The following is a 25,130-nucleotide window of genomic DNA, read 5'->3' on the forward strand; positions in this document are numbered from 1 at the left end:
GTTTTTCTATTTTTAGACCTACTGACCTAGTTTTTGAAGGCACGTGACCCAGTTTCGAACTTGACCTAGATATCATCAAGGTGAACATTCAGACCAACTTTCATACAGATCCCATGAAAAATATGGCCTTTAGAGAGGTCACAAGGTTTTTCTATTATTTGACCTACTGACCTAGTTTTTGACGGCACGTGACCCAGTTTCGAACTTGACCTAGATATCATCAAGGTGAACGTTCTGACCAATTTTCATGAAGATCTTGTGAAATATATGGCCTCTAGAGAGGTCACAAGGTTTTTCTATTTTTAGACCTACTGACCTAGTTTTTGAAGGCACGTGACCCAGTTTCGAACTTGACCTAGATATCATCAAGATGAACATTCTGACCATTTTTCATAAAGATCCCATGAAAAATGTGACCTCTAGAGTGGTCACAAGCAAAAGTTTACGGACGCACGGACGGACGACGGACGACGGACACCGCGCGATCACAAAAGCTCACCTTGTCACTTTGTGACAGGTGAGCTAAAAATTAGAAAAATACCAGTCTTAATTGTGTGTGTGCATGCGTGCTGTGTAAGCCTTACTTTTTTCCCTTAAAAGTATTTCAGCACAGAATAATTTTCACAAATTAATTAGAAAGAATCAGTCCTTTGCAAATATTTCTGACTTTACAATGAACTAGTAAAACAACTCTTACATTTGTAGCATATACTAAGCAGAATAAACACGATGACTAAATAATTTACATCTTTCTTGAAATTGTAAAGTAAATAACCATAGATACAGTAAATCTTTACCAACTTCGGAACCAACATTGCCGTGTAATATAGCCACAAGCATCATTAGCTCCATGGAGAGTCTGTCTGGTGTGAGCACAGGACCAATACATGCATCAGATATCAACCCGACCAGGGTCTCGTTGACGTCTGCTCGACTGTTGCTAAGATACAGCATCTCTATCTCTCCACTGATTGGCTGCATATTGTTTTCACTTGCCCTTAAGAAAATGAGAAACAGCACCGTAACCTTACATAAGGCAATATTGGCAATGGGTTTATTCACACTACTATCTGCAAAGAGTCAGACTATTACGTTTTAAAACAGTTACCAATATTAACCTGCACTATGACTAACATTACGGTACAACAAGCTACAAGCTGTACAATTTTTAACAACTTGAAAAACAACATTAAACTGTGAAATTAAAGCGATAAATAATACTGACTATAAAACATAAACATTTGAATTGTTGTCCCAGAAGCAAGAATATTACCCTAAATGTTAAAATATCTAAAGTTTCAATCCATAATCTGCATTAGTTTTGGAGATAGTAATTTTAATACATGTAAAACTTTAACCAGGATGTTCCAAGTCCAAAAGGGGTCATAATTTGGCCAAAATGCATGTCAGAGTTATGGGACTTGATGCTATCACCTAGTTTTATAACCCTGGAGACACATGTGAAGTTTCAATTCAATATCTGCATTTATTTTGGAGACAGTAACTTGCACGAACAACTTTAACCAGGATTTTCTAAGTCCAAAAGGGGGCATAATTTGGCCAAAATGCATGTCAGAGTTATGAAACTTCATGCTATCACTTAGATTTATAACCCCTGAGGGCACTTTTATAGGTATTTATTGAACACATCTCTTTGGACAAACAATAAGTAAATGCTAGTTCCAATGGCAACGTCATGTAACATCAGCCAGCCCAATTTTATCTCTTTTCTTGTTTTGCCAATTACAGTATTTTTCAAGCTACATTTTCTTAAATCAGGTGTATATTTATGTGAAGTGTTAGCATCATGCTGATAAAGTCAAATTATGAAACTTCAAAGTGACATCACTGAAATGTTTGGCAGGCACATTGTCTTGATCTACTCATGAAAATCAGTGTTGAACAGAGGTATACATGCAAAAACAATTTGTGTTTTGAATCAAAAGTCAAGGAAAGAGGCAAATGCTATGCTGCATAAAGTTTAAGGGACAATACCCTGAAGAAAACAACATTCATCAGGGATATGCAAGGTTTAAGAATGGCCTGGGGAGTATCTCTTATATTCTCATTGTGTTTCATTCTCCTGTCAATAACATGATAAAATGTGTTGAATTTCATTTATTTCTGTCATTCAGCATTTTATCTTGACCTGACTTAATTTTTAACAGCCACACCAACAAATTATGAAATGCCATTGCAAACTGATGTCATTCACCACCTTACATTATACAGAAACAGTCTTAAAACTATATTTGATTTCAAGAGTATAGGGGTTTTGGTATTCTGGAAGAATTTTCAATTGAACAAAAAAGACAATTGTTTGGTTTGGAGGGATTTCTGATTTTCAGGGCTTCCAGTTTAGAGTGATTCCACTGTTCAGCAAACAGAAAACGACAGCAATTAAAAGTCTCACTCTAAATTTCTTCCAGAACATAAATGAAAATGGACTTTAGAATCAATGAAGCTATATGACTATTACCTATTTACAAGTCCCTTCAGTTGTTTCTGCAATCTCTCCAGTATAAATCTTTTCTTTTCATCCCCACTCCCTGCCATTTGTAACCTCTTAGCTGGTGGAACATACGCTCCCTCCCCACCAGCTGGTTTGTTATCCCTGATAATATTGCCCTGAGAATCTCTCAATCTGCCATAAATATCCTCCTTCAAATCTCCTGTACCTAAGTCTCCTAATTTTCTTGTCTGATTTTGCTTTGATGGAATTTCAGCACTAAGTTCAAGACCTGAATCATCATTATCATCATCTAAGTCACTTTCGTGATTTTCAATATCATCAGTAATGCCATTATCTGAGTCATCACCAACATCACTATCATTCTCATCATCATCACTTCCATTGTCAACATTATCAATTTCATTTACATTTTCATCAGAGCTATCTTCTGCATCACTATTATCATCAACATCACCAAAATCATCATCATCACTTTCTTCTTCTTCTCCATCATCTGATTCATTGTCATCATTTTCAACTTCTTGTTCTTCATCAAGGTCTGCAAATCTCACACTTTTCTTGGAAATCTTTTTTTTCTCCACAAGACCTTGAATTCTTTCTGCCAATTCTTCCCATTTTTCCTTTCCTTTCATTTCACTTTCAACAGTTTTGTTTGTCTTAGTTACAGACCCTTTCTTTTCTTGGTCTGATGCAATAGCTAATTTGCTAGACTTATTTGTATCTTCAACATTCTCCTCTTCTCCTCCACTACTTAAATCAGACCCTTCATCATCCTCGTTTTCAAAATCACCTGTGTCATCATCATAATCATCCTCATCATCATCCATGTCATTTTCATCACTTTCATCATCTCCCATAAGTCCAAAATCATCCCCTTCTGTAAAATAAGGAAGACTATTGTCAGTGTGTCACATGAATGGAAGGCCAGTGTTCATCACGTACATTCTGTCTCTAATGTAAAATTTAATAGAATCTGATATATTTAAGCAGAAATATTATCAAAATGTAAAAGTACAGGTACCATTTTTATTTTTTTCATGAACAAGCAGCATCAAAAGTGCATTAGCATGGCATTGTTTATTAATAACTTTTTATTTTGTCAGATGTAGAGTCACATCAACGCAATTGAGGTCATATGAATAATGTGAGTGATGACTTTTCCTGCTTTTGATGGTGCAAAAAGATGCCAGGGGCCCTTCCGGGCTTTCTTACAGGCATGGACTGGCACATAGGTAGAACCACTAACCTTCCGTAAGCCAGCTGGATGGGTTCCTCACATGAAGAATTCTACACCTCAAGCGAGGTTTCAAACCCACATCAGTGCAGGGCAGGTGATTCGAAGTCTGCGACCTTCAACACTCAGCGACGGAGGCCCCCAGTAACAAACAAGAGCTGTCAGTGGACAGCCCGTTCGACTATTCTCAGTGCTTGATAGTATAATATAAGATATAAACTGCGCATGTGCGGAATAAAGGCGAACTTTTTGAAAACTCTGTGATTTTATCAAAAATAGTGGATTTAAAGCAGGAAATAGTGGACTAAACATGGTATAATTTTGTTTATTTTGAAAATAACGTTATTGTGCTCAATTTGGGAGTAGAGATATGCCACAAACACCAGCTACAAGGGAGAAACGCGATCGAGAATCTCCTGGGGTGACGAGCCCTCTTTCCAAACAAAGCAAAATGGCGGAGAAGAACAAAGGTGACGACTCTTCTCCAATGACTGTAAGCTCAGATTTATCAGAAAGAATGGAGAAAATGATGGAGTTATTATTGTCGCTGAAAAAAGGTCAGGAAAGTTTACAAAAAGTTTTTGACAGTAAAATGGAAAGACTCAGAAATGACGTTTTGTCTACAATCGATGATAAAATCAAGGCCGTGAAAGTTGATATTGATCTACAATTCGCCGCATTAGACAAACGAATAATGGACCTTGAGGCTGAGTTCAGTTCACTAAAATCCAACAATGCATTACAACCAGATTTAACGGTAAATAACTGTGATATAACGGTGATTGCGTCTAACGTACAAGAGCAGAGAGGTAAAGATCCGTTACATATAGCTCAGGATTTGATCAATGCCCTTGGCACAGTAATCTCTAATCAGGTGACAACTAGAAAATGCTTTTGTAAAAAAGCGCATGTCTCCCCCAATGCAAAGTCCTATAGGCAAGAAGTCAATAGGGGTCAGGAGCAAAAATCAAAGAGACACTGATGGTTGGCTGCAATAGGGATCATCTACTTGGCATGTCCAGTCATCCTGCTAAATTTCAACACTCTTGGCCTAGTGGTTCTCAAGTCACTGTTCAGGCTCCTGTGACCTTGACCTTTGATCAAGTGACCTCAAAATAAATAGGGGTCATCTACTCTGCATGTCCAATCATCCTATTAAGTTTCAACATTGTAGGTCAAGTGGTTCTCAAGTTATTTCCAAAAAATGATTTTACATGAACAGGCCACTGTGACCTTGACCTTTAACAGACTGACCCCAAAATCAATAGGGGTCATCTACTCTGCATGTTCAATCATCCTATGAAGTTTTAACATTCTGGGTCGAGAGGTTCTCAAGTTATTGATTGGAAATGGTTTTCCATGTTCAGGCCCCTGTGGCCTTGACCTTTAACAGAGTGACCCTAAAATCGTTAGGGGTCATCTACTCTGCATGACCAATCATCCTATGAAGTTTCATCATTCTGGGTCAAGTGGTTCTCAAGTTATTGACCGGAAATGGTTTTCAATGTTCAGGCTCCTGTGACCTTGACCTTTAATGGAGTGACCCCAAAATTGATAGGGGTCATTTACTTTGCATGTCCAATCATCCTATTAAGTTTCAACATTCTGGGTCAAGTGGTTCTCTAGTTATTGATCGGAAATGGTTTTCCATGTTCAGGCCCCTGTGACCTTGATCTTTGATGGAGTGACCCCAAAATCAATAGGGGTCAATTACTCTTTATGATCAATCATCCTATGAAGTTTCAACATTCTGGGTCAATTGGTTCTCTAGTTATTGATTGGAAATGGTTTTCAATGTTCAGGCTCCTGTGACCTTGACCTTTGACGGAGTGACCCCAAAATCAATAAAAAATCAATAGGGGTCATCTACTCTTCATGACCAATCATCCTATGAAGTTTCAACATTCGGGGTCAAGTGGTTCTCTAGTTATTGATCGGAAATGGTTTTCAATGTTCAGGCCCCTGTGACCTTGACCTTTGACGGAGTGACCCCAAAATCAATAGGGGTCATCTACTCTTCATGATCAATCATCCTATGAAGTTTCAACATTCTGGGTCAAGTGGTTCTCTAGTTATGGGTCATCTACTCTTCATGATCAATCATCCTATGAAGTTTCAACATTCTGGGTCAAGTGGTTCTCTAGTTATTGATCGGAAATGGTTTTCAATGTTCAGGCCCCTGTGACCTTGACCTTTGATGGAGTGACCCCAAAATCAATAGGGGTCATCTACTCTTCATGACCAATCATCCTATGAAGTTTCAACATTCTGGGTCAAGTGGTTCTCTAGTTATTGATAGGAAATGGTTTTCAATGTTCAGGCCCCTGTGACCTTGACCTTTGACGGAGTGACCCCAAAAACAATAGGGGTCGTCTACTCCAGCAGCCCTACAACCCTATGAAGTTTGAAGGTTCTAGGTCAAATGGTTCTCCAGTTATTGCTCGGAAATGAAGTGTGGCGTACGGACGGACGGACGGACGGACAGGGCAAAAACAATATGTCTCCTGGAGACATAATTACAGATGTCAAGAGGTGTGTCGACAGAAATACAGGAAAACAGCCGCTGCTGAAGATAGCGTTTTCAACCATTGAAGAAAAGGTTAATGTTCTGCGAGCAAAAAAGTCGTTAAGTAATGACGGCATATATAAGAATGTATTTCTTCACGGCAGCAAAACGCACACGGAGCGTATCCTGGAGCTGAATGCCAAAACGTTACTTTCTGAGCTTCCGAATGGTAACCAGTTTAGAGTAACAGGCAATGGGCGCATCGTAAAGAAAAACAACCCAACGGATGGTGCTACCGGAACATCGTCTGCTCCCGGTCGACGCTAGGCCGACTCCCGATTATCAAATAACTCTTTGTCCATCTCACACATAAATGTCGGTGGATGGACCAAATCCAACAATAACTTGAGATCTAAACTGATAGAACATATTGATGCAGATATTGTCTGTGTGAATGAAACCCATTTAACTTGTGATCAGACTCTTTCTATTGAAAATTACCACTTTTATGGATTGAATCGAAAGTTAACACATATAAACGCCCCAAAAGGTTCTGGAGGAGTGGGAATTTTTGTAAAAAAATGTATGTTTGAAAAATTTTCAGTAACCACATTGGATAAGAGTTTCGACGGAATATTTGGCCTATCATTTCAGTGCAAAGAAACAGATTATAAATTTGTAGTTTACTCGTTGTATTTACCACCGGAAAATTCCGTATGGGGTAGAAATGCAAATAACTTTTATGTCCATTTGCTTGGCCAAATGTATTTACTATCTGAGTATGATGCTATATTTTTGTGCGGAGATATGAACTCAAGAATAGGAAACCTTAGTGATGTCATCTCTGATATAGACAACATACCATCGAGGACGGTGCTGGACGAAACAGTAAACCAACATGGACATACATTTATTGAATTTTTGACAGAGTCCAAAATGTGTGTTTTAAATAACAGATTTGTACAAAGTTCTGATAATTTTACCTCTGTGTCTACAAAAGGGAGGTCTGTAGTTGACTATATTTGCACGCCACATGATTGCTTTGATTCATGTCACAATCTCTCCTACATCGATTGTTGATAAGTTTAAAGTTGCACGCCTTAATAGGTCAGAGAAGTAAATTGCCCGATCATTATTTTCTGCGTTTCGAATTTATTTATAGAACTCACATATCAGACACTGAACGATGTGAAGAAAGTGTATCGTCAAGACCGATTTTTAATGATAAGGTTTATAAAGTGAAGCGAATTCCGTCCGACTTTCTGAGCTCGGATCTGTCAAAATCTGCGTTTTTGTTACTTATAAGAAATATAGAACTATGTAGAGAAAATCAAGAAAATATTGATCAGTTATATGAAGATTTTCTTAGAAAACTTACGCAGGAAATGAATAAAAACATTCCTTTCTTTGACTGTACAAAGAGAACTCGTAAAAGGTACAAGGCCTTTAAACCGTACTGGGACGAATACATTGAAAGTCTATGGAACGACGCTAGAGTTAAAGAAAGGCGGCATTTGAAGTTTCATGGTGAAAGACGTTTGAAAAATCACCTTCACTTTGAATATAAAGAAGCTCAAAATAAATTCGATAGACAGTTAAGATCAGCAGAAAGGCAATATAAAAAGTCATTGGCAGTAGACTTTGATACTTCTTGTACTGAAAATTCAAAGAAATTCTGGGAACATGTAAAACAATTAGGTCCTAAACGTAAAAATTCTGTCCCTATGGAAGTGTACGATGAAAACGGTAACATAAATTGTGATGAACAGTTTGTATTTACAAAATGGGCAGATGATTTTGAAACTTTGTATAATGCTGCCGAAAATTATGGAGATTTTGATGAAGGATTTTATGAACATATTTTGCAAGAAAAGGCATTTTTAGAGGACAATATGTTGGATCCACTTTTTGAGTAAAATACATTTCTTAACACATCCATATCGAGAGCGGAAGTTAAAAACGTTGTTGACAAGGCCAAAAATGGGAAAAGTTTTGGTTTTGATAAAATACCGAGTGAAGTTCTAAAATTTCCTATAATTATTGATGTTTTGCACTCGCTGTTCAATTTATGTTTCGATAGTGGACTGATTCCTAGTTTATGGAGAAAAGCTTTGATTTACCCCTTGCCTAAGGACAGTTCAAAAGATAAACGAGTGCCATTAAATTACCGAGGTATAAGTCTTCTGTCTGTTGCAAGTAAAATGTACTCAGCCATTTTGAATAAACGATTTTTAACGTTTTTAGAACATAACAATAAGCTAGCTGAAGAACAAAATGGTTTTAGGCAAAAACGGTCATACGAGGATCACGTGTTCACTGCTTGCTCAATCATACGGAATAGACTTTTACAAAAGCAAGATACCTTCGGGACATTCATTGATCTGCAAAAGGCCTTTGATTTTGTTAATAGGGATGTTCTATTGTATAAAATGTTACATAATAATGTAAATGGAAAATTTTACAATTCAGTTAAGTCTATATTAACTGATACATCAGCAGCTGTTAAATTAAACGGGATGTTGTCTGACTGGTTCCCTACAATGTCTGGTGTAAGTCAAGGTGATAGCAGTTCACCGACAATATTTTCTTTCTTTTTGAATGATCTTATCGAAGGTCTTAAGTCTCTTAATAAGGGTATATTCATAAATGACACTCAAGTTTGTTGTCTGTTGTATGCCGATGATATTCTATTGTTGTCAGCCAATGAAAAAGATTTGCAATGTATGTTAGACTTTATATATGACTGGTGTCGTAAATGGCGACTTAAAGTTAATTATGCAAAGTCGAATGTGATGCATTTTAGAAACAAGGGCAAAGACCGAAGTAATTACAGTTTTAAGATCGGTAATCAAAGTTTAACCTATACAGATGTATACAGATATCTTGGGGTACATTTGCACGAACATATGGACTTTTCATGTGCAGCTGATACTCTAGCAAAGGCCGGGAGCAGAGCCTTGGGTGGTGTTATCTCGAATATACAGAATCATAAAGATGTTGGTTACAAAACATACAGTAAACTATATTATTCTTGTGTGGTACCTGTATTGGACTATTGTTCCTCTGTTTGGGGTTTTCACAATTTCAATCAAATTGACATGATCCAAAATAGAGCGGTTAGATATTTCTTGGGTGTTCACAAATTTACTCCGATTCTAGCTATGACGGGTGATATGGGTTGGATTATCACAAGACACAGACGTTGGGTTAATATGGTTAGGTTTTGGAACAGATTGATAAAAATGGAGAATACTAGGATAACAAAACAAATTTTTGAACATGATTATCAGTTTGTAGGTAAAACATGGTGTTCAGAGATCAAGCATATATTACAAGAAGCAAATCTGTTAGAACATTTTTTGAACAAGAAATGTGTTGATCTCAAAGAATTGGAAGATTGTTTTTTAGAAAAGTATAAGCTTGATTGGTCTGAAAAAATACAAACTGTATCGAAACTGAGAAGTTACGTACAATTCAAAAACGAGTTTACCACAGAAAAATATCTTCTCAGTAACCTTTCTAAGGTAGAAAGATCTCATTTAGCTCAGTTTGCTGTGGAATTTTGCCTCTTAAAGTTGAAACTGGCAGATATATAGGTCTTAACCCCAATGAAAGAATCTGTCATTTCTGTAACAACGGCTGGATCGAAGATGAAACACACTTTTTATTAACTTGTCCAACATATGCAGACATAAGGGTAAATCTTGTTGCTAAAGCAATAGAATGTAATTCACATTTTCTTTCATTATCTTGTACAGAAAGACTAAAATACCTAGTTAATAATAATTTTATTCAAGTTGCAAAATTTATTGTACTTGGCATGTTTAGACGAAAATCTCTTTTGTATAATTGATAAATTTCATATCACAGTGTTTGAATAACTAGCTATAGCCTGCGCATTGTAAATAGGACTTGATTGTACATAAATATTCTCATATTGTATCATAAAATCTATTTATTGAAGTGACTTATAGGCCCAACGTGGCCGGGTGTTGTTATTGTTATTAGTCAAATGTTTGTCATGTATATACACAATGTCACTATAATAAAATTTACTTACTTACTTACTTTATAAGCAATGAGTAAAACTTTAACATTACAATAAGCATATTCTTAGTCGAAAAGGGGCCATAATTCAGTCAAAATGCTTGATAGAGTTGCCTCCTCCTTTTTACAGACTAGGGTCATGATGGTAAACAAGTATGCAAAATATGAAAACAATATCTCAATGGACTTTGAAAATATTTGGGGTGGTATGCAAACATTAACATTTATTCTAAGTCGAAAAGGGGCCATAATTCAGTCAAAATGCTTGATAGAGTTACCCACTCCTTTTTACAGACTGGGGTCATGATGGTAAACAAGTATGCAAATTATGAAAGCAATATCTCAATTGACTTTGAAAATATTTGGGGTGGTACACAAACTTCCACATTTATTCTAAGTCGAAAAGGGGCCATAATTCAGTCAAAATGCTTGACAGAGTTGCCTCCTCCTTTTTACAGACTGGGGTCATGATGGTTAACAAGTATGCAAAATATGAAAGCAATATCTCAATGGACTTCGAAAATATTTGGGGTGGTACGCAGACTTTAACATTTGCGTGACGCTCACGCTGACGCCGGGCCGAGTAGGATAGCTCCCGTATTCTTCAAACAGTCGAGCTAAAAATGTAACCCTGGTAAGTTAACATTTTCATAGGGCACAAGAGTCTAGTACAAATTCTGTTTTTTCTTTTGTTACAGACTACTGGGCAGGCAGACAAAGTGTCCATCCAATCTCTGCCTAAGAACCAAATTTTTTATTAGTTTTATTGGCTTTACTGCTGTATTTCCACAATATTTCAGTTATGCAACAGTGATCAATTAATCTAACCAGTGTCCCTAGACTGTGTACCAGTACTGACAATTATCCTCATGATTCTGAGAAGGAGAATAATTGTTTAAACAGCTTAAGATATATTATCTTCTGTTTACTTGTCATGCACAATATCATCTTATCTAGGGATAAAACAAGGCAGTCTGAAAGACAGCTATATCCCCCACCACTGTTATGGATAGTGAAAGGGTTGATGGTATTGGGCAGGACCATTAAACTTTCGACCTTAAGCTGGCAGAGATGAATTTTGAATTCTGCACATTGTCTTGATAAGGAGAATATTACAGCCAAGTCATATTAAAATCCTTCAAGGGGTTTAGGAGATACAGAGCAGACATAAAATGGAAGGCTCAAACCTTAGACCTTGAGTTGTGACCTTGACCTTGAGCCAACATGGCTGACTCATGAGTTCTGCACATTGTCTTAATGAGGTGATCAACTGACCAAAGTTTCATGAAAATCCTTCAAGGGGTTTAGGAGACAGAGCGGACACAAAATGGGAGGCTCAAACATTTGACCCCGAGTTGTGACCTTGAACTTGAGCCAACATGGCTGACTCATGAGTTATTCACATCAACTTGATGAGGTGACCATTTGACCAAAGTTTCATGATTATCCTTTAAGGGGTTTAGGAGATACAGAGCGGACACGAAATTGAAGGCTCAAACCTTTGACCTTGAGTTGAGAACTTGATCTTGAGCCGACATGGCTGACTTTAGGGTTCTGCACATCGTCTTGATGAAGTGATCATTTGACCCAAGTTTCATGAAAATCCTTCAAGGGGTTTAGGAGATACAGAGCTGACACAAAATGTTACGGATGGACGGAAGACAGACGGATGGAGACCATTCCTATAAACCCCCACCACCACTTGGGTGGGTGATTAACAAATTTACCTGTGTCTTCCATTACGTTCGTCATTGCTTGCAATTTCTCTGTGTCAACAACATCTAAAATATCTGGCACAAGTTAATGAAAACTAATGAAATAAGTATTATCAAGCAATAGAAGTGTTCTACCTGTTCACTTTGCAAGTTCTCAATTTGTTTATTTGTCTGTTGGCTGATTTGTGAGTCACAACAACACAAAACATAGGTAATATGGCAACTTTTCAGCTTTAACTGTGGACTATAACCTGAGATCCCCTCACCCATCAGACACCCATCAACTTTCTGCAAACCTGCTGAATAGCTTACTAACGAGGAAATTTTATATACAAAAGTAGTGATTCAAACACAAAGCAGTAATAAGGAAGTGATCTAACCACTCAGACACAGAGGACCCTTTAACTGATGAAATTAAATACATGTATAGACCATTTAGCTGGATATAATATCATAAATTAATGTTACTTCACATGCTGGACAGATTTTATGGACCTGACAAATGTAAAAGACATTTCCAATTGTAACAACCAGGTTAAAAAGTTTCAAGAGTAAGCTATTTATAGGAGCAATAAAAGAAAGTGAGTCCAAAAGAAATCTATATTTTGTTTTCCTAAGTCCACATAAAAATCCTTACAAGGAAGCGATGTCAAAATACACCTAAAATTGGATGTAACATGTATGTTGTACTACAGAAAAGTGGTCTTGATTTTTCCCTACCGCCAGTAATAAAAAGTAACAATAATATAAGCTATTCATAGTAACAACAAAGGCTAGTAATTTTAAACTAGGGACCTGGTTCTTGCGCATGACAGTCTGTCCCATGATGGTGAAAACTTGTGCAAAGTTACATCAAAATCCATTCCTGCATGAAGAAGAAATTCTGCTGACAGAGTGACAGTCATTCTTGAATTTGACCTTTGACCACTAGGTGTGACCTTGACCTTAGACCTAGGGACCTGGTTCCTGCTCATCTCATGATGGTGAACAATTGTGCCAAGTTACATCAAAATCCCTCCATGCATGAAGAAGAAATGCTCCAGACAGCCATTCTTGAATTTGACCTTTGACCTTTAAGTGTGACCTTGACCTTAGACCTAGGGACCTGGTTCTTGCGCATGACACTCTGCCTCATGATGGTGAACGTTTGTGCCAAGTAACATCAAAATCCCTCCATGCATGAAGAAATGCTCTTGACAGTTTGTGGACGCTGCCTGCCCTCCCGCTGGCAGGGGCGTTCCCATAATACATCCCGTCTTCCAGACAGGCGTATAAAATATATCTATATGCTTTCATCTTTATAACTCTGACCTAATACCTACACAACTGAGTCTTCAGTGCCTACATAATGTAAAGATAACATGTTTTGTTTTGTGATTCTTCGGTATCATTTCCCTTAAACCGAGCCTTTCCTACCAAGCCACGTACCCTTTCCTTACTGATCCAGGAACCCTTTCCCTACCATGCCAGGTACCCTTTCCTTACTGATCCAGGAACCCTTTCCCTATCATGCCAGGTACCCTTTCCTTCCCTATCCAGGTACCCTTTCCCTACCAAGCCAGGGCACTGTACGAAACGTTTAAGTCTGTCCATCAGTCTAGTTGGGACTGCAACTTTTTCAGCTTTGGGAGTCCCAGGACTGCAACTTGAAATTGCTAGTGAGAACCCTGGCACAAATATCAGGCATAAGACCACAGTTATCTTTACTATATGTTCTACATGTAACGGATTTGTTCGAAACTTTAGCATCTGATCATTTACACTCATTTATGTTCACTTAACACTTAATACAAATTAGATTTTCACTGGAGGTATTTATAAAATTTCATTTTCCTATCCTGGTTGCCCAACCAAGATAGAGTTATTTTATCATAAGTATAAATTTGATAAACATACTTTGCCTAAGGAAATGTATAAATATTAGACATATTGCAATATATTTGTAAAATATTTGCATTAAAAATTATGTATTTAGATGGAATTCATTAGAAACGCAAGTTTGAAAAATTATTATTACCTCCCTTTGCCTATTGGAGATTGGACACAGCTTTAAAACTTGCATTTTTGTTCAGATTGTTCAATAGTTGATATGTCTATCAAATGCAAATGTAAAACTAGACATTGTATCGAAATAAAAAGAAATACCCAGCTTTTTATATACTTTCATATTAAAGGGGAGTAATTACAAAATTTTATAAAAATAATAAAATATACATTTCAAATAGGAATCTAACTCTATGTAATCGGTCTTTTTGTTCCTTAAATAATTCTCTACCAGAATATACAAAAAGTAAAAAATGTCATTAAATGTTGATTAAATGTGATTGACAACCTTTAACATTAAAAAATTTCAAATTTCCTCCATGCACGAAAGGCATCACACCAAAACAAACAAGAGGACCATGATGGTCCTGAATCGCTCACCTCTTCCCATATGACCCAGTTTTGAGTATGACATCGTTTTTTCTATTATTTGACAAAGTGACCTAGTTTTTGAGCTCATGTGACCTAGTTTTGAACTTGACCTAGATATTATCAAGATAAAAATTCTGACCAATTTTCACGAAGATCCATTGAAAAATATGGTCTCTAGAGAGGTCACAAGGTTTTTCTATTATTTGACCTATTGACCTAGTTTTCAAAGGTACGTGACCCTGTTTTGAACTTTACCTAGATATCATCAAGGTGAACATTCTCACTAATTTTCATGAAGATCTCATGAAAAATATGGCCTCTAGAGAGGTCACAAGGTCTATTTTTATATCTACTGGCCTAGTTTTTGACCGCATGTGACCCAGTTTCAAAACAGACCTAGATATCATCAAGGTGAACGTTCAGATCAATTTTCATGAAGATCCATTGAAAATTATGGCCTCTAGAGAGGTCAAAAGATTTCAATAATTTTAGACCTACTGACCTAGTTTTTGACCGCACGTGACCCAGTTTCAAATTTGACCTAGATATCATCAAGATGAACATTCAGACCAACTTTCATACAGATCCCGTGAAAAGTATGGCCTCTAGAGAGGTCACAAGGTTTTTTTATTATTTGGCCTACTGACCTAGTTTTTTAAGGCACGTGACCCAGTTTCAAACCTGATCTAGATATCATCAAGGTGAACATTCTGACCAATTTTTATGGAGATCCATTCACAAGTATGGCCTCTAGAGAGGTCACAAGGTTTTTCTATTTTTAGACCTACTGACCTAGTTTTTGACCGCACATGACCCTGTTTCGAACCTGACCTAGATATCATCAAGATGAACATTCAGACCAATTTTCATATAGAGCCCATGAAAAATATGGCCTTTAGAAAGGTCACAAGGTTTTTCTATTATTTGACCTACTGACCTAGTTTTTGACGGCACGTGACCCACTTTCGAACTTGACCTAGATATCATCAAGATGAACATTCAGACCAACTTTCATACAGATCCCATGAAAAATATGGCCTCTAGAGAGGTCACAAGGTTTTTCTATTATTTGACCTACTGACCTAGTTTTTGAAGGCACGTAACCCACTTTCGAACCTGACCTAGATATCATCAGGTTGAACATTCTGACCAATTTTCATGAAGATCTCATGAAATATATGGCCTCTAGAGAGGTCACAAGGTTTTTCTATTTTTAGACCTACTGACCTAGTTTTTGATCACACTTGACCCAGTTTCGAACTTGACGTAGATATCATCAAGATGAACATTCAGACCAACTTTCATACAGATCCCATGAAAAATATGGCCTTTAGAGAGGTAACAAGGTTTTTCTATTATTTGACCTACTGACCTAGTTTTTGATGGCACGTGACCCAGTTTCGAACTTGACCTAGATATCATCAAGGTGAATGTTCTGACCAATTTTCATGAAGATCTTGTGAAATATATGGCCTCTAGAGAGGTCACAAGGTTTTTCTATTTTTAGACCTACTGACCTAGTTTTTGACGGCACGTGACCCAGTTTCGAACTTGACCTAGATATCATCAAGATGAACATTCAGACCAACTTTCATAAAGATCCCATGAAAAATGTGACCTCTAGAGTGGTCACAAGCAAAAGTTTACGGACGCACGCACGCACGGACGACGGACACCGCGCGATCACGAAAGCTCACCTTGTCACTTTGTGACAGGTGAGCTAAAAACAAATGAAAGTATCTGTCAGAATATACCTAAAACCTCTTAAGAGATAAACTATAAATAGAACAGAAGTGCAAGGATACAATCCAATCCATCAGTTTTGAAGGACATAGGAAGGGTATCTTTCTTCTTTCTTTTATTGAGTCCCAATTTTTTCTCAAGATCCCGAATCTCTTTGTCATCCCACATGTCTTCCACCCTCCTCTGTTCCTCTCGTGACTCAAGCTCCTAAAACAGTAAACAGGCTCCAGTTTGGAGAGAAATCACATAATGCAGGAATTAAGGATTTTCTATGTTTGTTTTTCTTCAAAATACTATTTAACTAACATGAAATTTTGTTTAAAAGACATAACCCACTCTTATTTAGTAAGCAAAGTAGTTGTTAGGTTACAAAGTTTACCAAGAGTAGTTTCCCATTGCCAAAATGGTCAACAGACTGCTTTTTAAGTTGGAAAATTGTACATGTATAAACCTGCATGTAATAAGCACCTTCAATTCAATGTACACGTAAGAGTTTTATCCCATCATCCTGCAGTGCATAAAGTTTCACTAACATATATGTAAGAGTTTTATCCCATCCTGCAGTGCATAAAATTTTACTAAAATAGATGTAAGAGTTACGATATCAAACCTGTTGCTTTTGTCTTTCTTTCTTTGCTTTTTTCTTCTTTTTCATTTCCTCCATTCTCTTCAATTTAGCTTCCTGTTTCTGTTGTTGAATAGACTCATTTTTTGCTCTTTCAATTTCTTCTTTTGAAGGAATCTGAAATCATATAGTTTAGACAGCTATTCTTCTGACAATTAACCTTTACCCTGCTATATTTCTAAATTGGACTGGTCCAGCATTCAATCTGGGCAGTACCACTAATCATTCAAAGGGGGTGTTCACTGAAAATTTGCTGACTGAATAGCGAACAGTGCAGACCAAGATCAGACTGTACGGATGTGCAGGCTGATATTGGTCTGCACTGGACGCAAAGGCAGAATCACATGCCGCCAGCAGACTAAAGGTTAACAATGTTAGACCTAACTTTTTCTGACAGAGTTGCTCACAAGGCAAGTCAGATTTGATGTTAACTTACCCACAATGACTTTAACTTAACTGTATAAGTAATTAAAAAATTACTAAGAATTTATTTTACATACTTTACATACACGTTATAACTGGCATAACACATATAAATAGAACTGTCAATTTAATAACAGTTGTCATCACTTTTCCCCACCGAGCAACCATTTACATGTATATACCTTTATTCAAAAATGTCAAGGAGATTCCCTCACCCCCATTACAGTAGAGCACGCCCCCTTCTGTACATATGTCCACTCTGCACAAGGCACATTGACGATCATGCCTTGGCCGTCAACTTATATACATTATATAAATGTTTGGATCCCGGCCTGCAAAATTTCTTTACACGTATTTTCAATGGGTTTAATAACAATTTACACATAAAGCATGTGTATTGTTCTGCATAACCTCATGACATAAGCGCAACAACAATAGGTGGAATTTCTAATGCGTAATACTTAACACAAAATTTTCTTCCAAAACATACCTTTTTTAAAGACACTACTGAGCACTGCAATTAATAGCAGAGCTATGGGCGCCAAGACAGCATCGAAGAGCATAGACATGTGAAAAAGAAACAGATCATTCTTATTCTAGCTTCAGTGCGATTAATTGAAAATTCGTAGTTTTTGATGGGATCAGTGTTATTCAGGTTTCTTCCATAGGACTGCACATAGTACTCAATGGTGTCAATAGACGCTTGCAGTTTATAAGTATGATTCAAATGTCCCATATATGGTTTTGAATATTGAATAACAATGTAAATCAGTGTTTGATTTTTAAAAAAATCAATGCTAAATATATTTCTTATGTAGAAAAACTGGTAATTACATAAATTTCAAAGTGAAACAAATCTTGTCACACTGTCTTAAAGGGTAAGGAAAGCCTAGAAATAAGATTAAATTTATATGAAAGCCATCATCAAGCCTTTCATAACGCTGAAAGATTTTTTAAAATCTGACAATTATTGAAAAAGATATGGTAGTTTGAAATTTAGGAAAATGGCTGATAATGGAGGCAGCCATTTTAGTGTGTTTATGACGTCATTTACACACTGCTGAAATCTTTATTAAGCAAATAACATTTTAGAAGACTAATTTTCAATTTTCATATGTTTCTTAAGTATAAGATGTAAAAACATGATAATTTCTTTCGTTATAGCTGGAAAAAAGTAGAGAAATTATTTCATAGTAATAAGTAAATGCAGTTCAAATGTGTATCTAAAAATTCAATCAATCCGCCATTTTGTTTTTTGCTTCCATGGAAACAAAATGGCCACCAATTTGACCAAATATTTAAATGCTCAAAACTTTCTCATTTTTACTCCGATTTTGAAAATTCTTTCACTTCTTTAAATGATTTAAGAAATCCCAGCTGAGAAAATTATCATTAGAGCAACGTTGCCTTTCCCTTTAACTTTGAAAATTATTCATATATAATATTTTTGTATCTTATCACGTCACAGTTCACTAAACAACTTTTGGGGACAGGTACCCATACCCTCAGGAAGGAGAGGGTATGGGTACCTGTCCCCAAAAAATGTCTAGTGCCCTGTATTAGAATGCCAGGGGCCTATAGATAACTCATTAAACTGAAAGCTCAGGGATTTTTTTACCATTTCAAACCTGGAGCCCGGGGCCCATTCAGTTGAGAAAAATGGCACGTAAAACCTGAAAATTTATGAAATTTTATTCGGCATTGTATGTCACATTACAAATACAAGTCATTTTTTCTGTTGTTTTTTGTCTCTTGAAAGTGTCTACTAAACTGCACAAAGAAAGTCACAAAAAACTCTTACAAAGAAGGGTCAGTAAAACCTTCAGATTTCGGTGGGACAGTACCAGCTTCACTTGTGTACAGAGTTTTATCTGATGTTTTATAACCAGTCTTGGTCCGAGGATGTGTTTAATTCTTCAACGGCTTTCGCTTACCTTACTGAATCCTGGGACTTTATCGCGGTGGCCTTTGTTTCTCAGCACTTGTTTTATTGACAAAGCTGAAGCATGACAGCTTTTTGTTGTCAGCAGCATACTTTTTATGACTTTATTTGTGTAATATTTACTATTTATTACTCGATATATTTTCATTTCTGGAAAAATTGGCGAGCTTGATTAAATGTGATCGCAGGGTCATGTATATGGAACATAGAACAGTTTGCAAGATTTAATTGAATCGGTAATTCAGCGGTTATTTGATTAAAACAGGAAAAGCGTTAACTCAATTAAAAATAAGGAACAAGAGTCAAAACGAAAAATGGCCAACCTGAAAATTGCTCAAGATTACCGCAAAATTATTTTTTGGCAGATTTTTGGGAAATTTAAACATCAAAATTGGGAAATTAAAGACATTTCTGCAATTGATATTGGGCTGAAATTCGGCCCCAAAATCGGCCTTAAAAAATCCCTGAAGCTTATTTCCAATGGGGTCCATAATAACAAAAATCACCTTTGAGCTACGGCGAACTGTGACGTGATAAGATACAAAAATATTATACATGAATAATTTTTGAAGTTAAGACAGTGTGACAAGATTTGTTTCACTTTGAAATTAGCCATATACATGTTACTTCTTTTCACACTTACTAATACTGTTTTCGATCATTTCTAAAAAATGTAACTATATTGCAGCAGTAACCTTCCTTAGAGGCACCATAATATAACCACTTGAAAGAGTGTTCATTTTTTTTTTTTTGGTTTGGAGGGAAATTTTCTTCTGAGGGAAAAAACATACTATTTTATGAGGGGAATTGGGCCTATATTCGGCCCCAAAAACGGCCAAACGAGTGCCCTTTAATATCACATAATCCAAAGTTAAGCAAGGTATGCTTTTATGTAAAGCCATGGAGGTAGTATAGAGATGGAGTGCGGACGAAATAATACAATATGTATGTACTTCCTTGCTGAGCTCCTTTCAGAAACCTATGAGATATCACCACAGACACCTAATTATCACTATTTCACATGTAATTAACACAATGCTTTGAACACACTGTGCGGCACCCTAGTTTTATTGCAAATCTGCAGATGCATCAAAATTAAAACAAGAGCTGTCCTTAAGACAGTACCCTTAATGTTAGAATATCTATAGAGTTTCCGCTGATTTTAATGTTAAATGCCACAAAATATGTGCAATTTATAATATTATCTTGTTTATAAATGGAAAGGAATTGCGAGCGAGTTCATGGATTTGCCGATCCTATTCTAGCTGTCGTTCATTTTGCATGAACACCGAAAAAAATAGTTTCATTTCTTAAGTAACGCTTTTAATAAAAATGTTTTCAAGATGAACAGTTTCGAAACGGATTATTTATTATTAATTATAATTGCATGTTTGTGAATGACAAGTAAAATGCGTGTATTTCATCAAATGTCAGCATTTTAAATACGGACGTCAGAAAACATGTCGTCAGGTTGTTTTAGTGTAAACGGAAAATGTCGGAATGTACCCAGTATCAGATCAATCCGGTTGTTGATCAGGTCTCACTCGGTAAACTCTGTATTGTGGGACAAGATATGTGATTAACACCTAACTGTTCAGTGTTTCTGTTAGGCCAATTTTCCCCCATTTTAGTGGTTACGGCACAATTTTCTAGGGCTGTAACGAGTATCCGAGTACTCGGATATCCACGATTTTGACCAAAAGTTTGAGTACGGATATTCGTCATTGTCCAGATCGTCGGATCACGATCTTTTTCATTACTACAAGCAATATGTAAAATTTAATTAATAAAACTAAATAAAAGCCACATTAAACGTCTTCAATTAATTGTCTTGCAAATCTGAGTTTAATTTATCATTGTCAGATCCTAAACCGGATGTAAACAAATGTCTTCGGTAGAGCTAGCATCACTCTTAAATTCGAACAAAAATTAATGTGAAATCTGATAAAGTAGTGAATAAACATTTAACTTTTAATAAATTCAATTCAATGTATAGACAAATAAGCAATTTATTTCCAATAAATAATGTTTTCTTATAAAACAAATTCGAAACGGCTACTAAATATTGTGAAATATAATAATGGCTGACGTCATATTAGTTCGTCTGCAATACTGTAAACATGGCCGAATATAGAAATCTACCTGCAAAATTTACGTCAGGAGATCCCTTTGAAGCAAAGAATGCAACAAAAAAAAAACAATAATTGCAGACTTAGTTTGATTGAGTCTGTTCATGGAGGTAATGAAATGTGCAACATAGCAAGTTGTTGCTGGTGATCTGTGGTTCGATTTGTGAACCGTCAATCCCGACTCGAGAATCGGATCGGATCGCCACTTGGCCGACGATCCACAGCCCTACAATTTTCCCCTCCTTGGCTTACAGGCCCCGCCACCATTTCCCCAAAGCTTAAACAATCAGGAAATGTGACTGGCCGGCCCATTTCTAGCTATGACCGAACAGGTATGCATGGATACAAGTGCCAAGATATCCAACCTCACCAAAAGAAATCTTGACTTACTGGTAATCTACGACAATACGCATTCTTTCTTGATTTCTTTTCTAGCCGAGCTTCCTTTCTTTTTTCTTTTCGGGTCTGTTTCGGTCCCTGCCTAGGAAAATATCGCTCAGAATGAGTCAGTGACTGAATCTCAGACCGAAAACGTTTTAGATTTGGTGCATCTTTAATCTTGCTTCTTTTTCGCTTTGTCATATTTCTTTTCAGGATGAAAAATAAGAGAATTATCGAACTAAAAACGTGATATTTGTTTGCAAGGGCGCAGCCATTAGCATTGTTTTGATTGTAATAAGTAACGTCAAGCAAGGCGAACTTTATTCTTAAAGATTAACCGAACTCTAATCTGGTGTTGTGTATTTGGCCACTTCCAACAGCCTTAAATTGCTGTTGGGTTTACCCTTTAGCGACGTGGTTGAGTGTCCGCCTTAGGATCAAGGGTCCGAGGTTCGAGCCCAGATGGAGGCTTGGGTTTTCCTCCTCTAGTTTACCATACCTGCATGAAACATCGGGTATTTCAGTGTCCTAGGTGTAATACACTAAGTCGGAGTGATCAGGTTGGCAAATGACATCATCGAAATTGCAACAAACTGTTGACTAAATATCTCCAGGACACTAATTTCATATGGAATGTAAAACTGCTTTCAACTTTTCAAGTATAGATTAAAACTGGTATTTTTTTATATTTTTGTATATCAAGATTTTCACTTGAAAGGATGTAAATACTAGGCATAGAATTTCATTAGAATTGTTCTAAAATTGCAAAATGCTTAAACTTTGTGTTAGAATAAGTCATTATCATTGTGATAAGAAGATTATAGTTTTCAGGAGTTATTTGATGCCGTACATGTGTGTCTGAGGCGATGTGATATTGCTTAATCGCATTATCTCACCAACGTAAAGGTAAAGGTAAATTTTATTTACCGTCTCTTTGTGAAACAATGAACATAAGCTCTGTAGAGCTTTTGAGCGGTCCTATTTTTAAAGAATAGTTAAAACGATTTATACCTTACCCACAGCAATTAAAAAAAAAATGCTGGTCCCAGTGAAACAATGAACATAAGTTTTAGCGACCCTATACAATACAATAAATTTTATTTAAAGTCGGCAAAACATCACAACAAGAAACATAAGCTCGAGAAGAGCTTTTATATCCGACTGCTAAAACATATATTAAATGAGCTGCAAAAAGCACACAAATATAAAGCATATACAACACACAAATGCAAAGCAAAGCATAGTATCATACAAGCAAAGCAAAAGTAAAAACTGAGTGGAATATGCTAATCATGACCAGAGGCCTAAAAATTAGTTAAAAACGTGAAAGGGAAAAACGGACACAAATGTGTAGACTTAAAAAGTGTTAAGAACGCGTATCCCTTCAAACCAGGTTTGAGGAGAACAGATTAGCATATTCATCTCAAATTTGGAATAAGACAAGCATATATAATTATAATACGGAGGCAAGTATGCCTGACACTTAAAAGAATCAAGAATAAGTTACAAAAAGCTAAAAAAAAACATGGTATTGGAGGAATAGCACATAATCACAGAAGCAGATGATATATCTACTTAAGGACAAGTATAAGGATAATAATTTATAACTGTACTGGAAGAAGCATGCAAAATAATCAAACAGACAAACAAGCAGGGATTTGGGAAAGGCAAGCATGCCACTGCATTGTGAACAAGTTATACTTGCCAACAAGCCACACAAGTACACTCCTTTCCTGACCAGAAGGATATAAGATTTTTTTTTAATTATTAGAATTATTTGTTTGCCGAAAGTTGTCAGGTAATGAGTTCCACAATACAGGGGCAGCATACCTAAAACTGTTCTTACCAAATTTAGTTGTACTGACCTGAGGTACCTGTAATATTTTAGAATATCTAAAAAAATATGAACAATTATTTTAAGAACAATTAAAACCATTAAACCTTACCCCCAGCAATTTGCTGCTACCAGTCTACTGCTACCCATTTACAGCTGGGTCGACTGAGGCAATATGATAAAGTGTCTTGCCCAAGGACACACCACAATGGGAATAGCCAGGAATCGAACCCGGGGCCTTTACCTCCGTAGAAAAGCATCTTAGCCCTTCCGACCAATGCGTCCACATGAATATATGAATTAATGATGTAAGTATGAAACAATTTATTTCAAGCTAATAAGTAAAAGTACAAAATGATTCTAACAGAACTTAGACGAAAGAGTTTTCTTCAAACGGCTTTCTATATTTGAATATAATGACACGTTTATAATACAAATATACATAAATAATGCCCAATACGGACACCAGAGAGTCACAATTAACTTTTACTCAATTGTATCATAAAACGCAGTAAAGACTTTGGTGTTACACAAATATTTTTAGGTCGAATGAAGTTTTGAATAGACGTAGAAAGTGCTGTTGCCGAAATTTTAAATGAGTGTGTACCATTCGTTTATGAATTATTTTTTTACTATATATGCCTGCTTGATTTGCATTCACCGCTGGCGTATCGGGGTAAGCCGGTCACATGACCGGCGTACGCCTATAGGATGAGCGAATCGAGCAATCCGGTTAAACAAATATGGCGGCTATTGCTGTGACAGCTGTCTGTAGTTACAGAATTAATAAGTGATAAAAGATTTAGCTTACCAAAAGGTTCCTTCTAGCGCATATTAAATATTCTTTTAAAGGGTCCTGTTACAGATGTTAAATAAAACAATTATGAAAAAAGTGTTTTGTTAGTTTACGTGCATTCTTATCTTTTTTAAAGTATTTAAAGTTATTTTACACAAACATTTTTTTTAGATTTATAATAATAATCACTCACTTACTTCAAAATTTCCTTACGAGGAGTTTTCAGCCATATTTGTCCACACCTCGCCGCATCTCGCCGCATTCTGTGAACCGGCGCAATCGGCGTACCCCGGAGGCGCAAACGAGAGAAATAAAGTGGCTGCGCCGGTTCCGGAAGTTGAAATCGGCGTAAAACGGCGTACGCCGCTTTGCAAAACAAGTCCAACCTTTGTATCTAAGTGACATTTCAAGTCATTTGCTATTGAAAAGCGTTTGCAGTGCTTAAAGTTTCTGTTGATTTGGAAGGAAACAAAAAATGCATACATGAAATTATGCTTTAATTAGAACCTTTTTTACCTACCCTACGTAATACCCTATGACTCGCCTGCTAACAGAATGAACGTTGGTTTAGCGTCAGGATATGAAACGATTTAAAATACTTAATAAAGTAAAAACGGAATCGAAACGCTGTAAAAAAGCAATGGATTTTATCATTTATTGATTTTACTACACTCTTTTCTAACTTTGAAATGTGTATTTGGTGTTTGCATATCAAATTTGTATATATGCCAAACAATGAAACTTTCCAAATTTACATTATTTAAAGTTTGTGCATTGGTTGCTGTTTAGAGACCGAGCTAGGGCAGACATTAGAACAGGCATGGTGGCATAAGCTTTGAAGGAGTCATCTCTGGCTTCTGTGTGTGC

General features: G+C 36.5%; 1 protein-coding gene across 1 annotated transcript in view; it reads right to left on the reverse strand.

Annotated features, from left to right (window-relative positions):
• Window positions 1-21,952, reverse strand: part of LOC123532947 (nucleolar MIF4G domain-containing protein 1 homolog) — a 41,088-nt gene extending 19,136 nt beyond the window's left edge. Inside the window, exons 1-6 of the mRNA XM_053518420.1 lie at window positions 21,643-21,952; window positions 16,744-16,875; window positions 16,196-16,340; window positions 11,988-12,050; window positions 2,480-3,350; window positions 798-997 (exon numbers count right to left, since the gene is read on the reverse strand). Of these exons, the coding sequence (XP_053374395.1) occupies window positions 798-997; window positions 2,480-3,350; window positions 11,988-12,050; window positions 16,196-16,340; window positions 16,744-16,875; window positions 21,643-21,834 (1,603 nt within the window). The 5' untranslated portion in view covers window positions 21,835-21,952. The remainder of the gene's footprint in view (window positions 1-797; window positions 998-2,479; window positions 3,351-11,987; window positions 12,051-16,195; window positions 16,341-16,743; window positions 16,876-21,642) is intronic.
• Window positions 21,953-25,130: the final 3,178 nt, after the last annotated feature.

The sequence above is a fragment of the Mercenaria mercenaria genome, chromosome 11, assembly GCF_021730395.1.
Source record: "Mercenaria mercenaria strain notata chromosome 11, MADL_Memer_1, whole genome shotgun sequence".
Classification (NCBI taxonomy): Eukaryota; Metazoa; Mollusca; class Bivalvia; order Venerida; family Veneridae; genus Mercenaria; species Mercenaria mercenaria.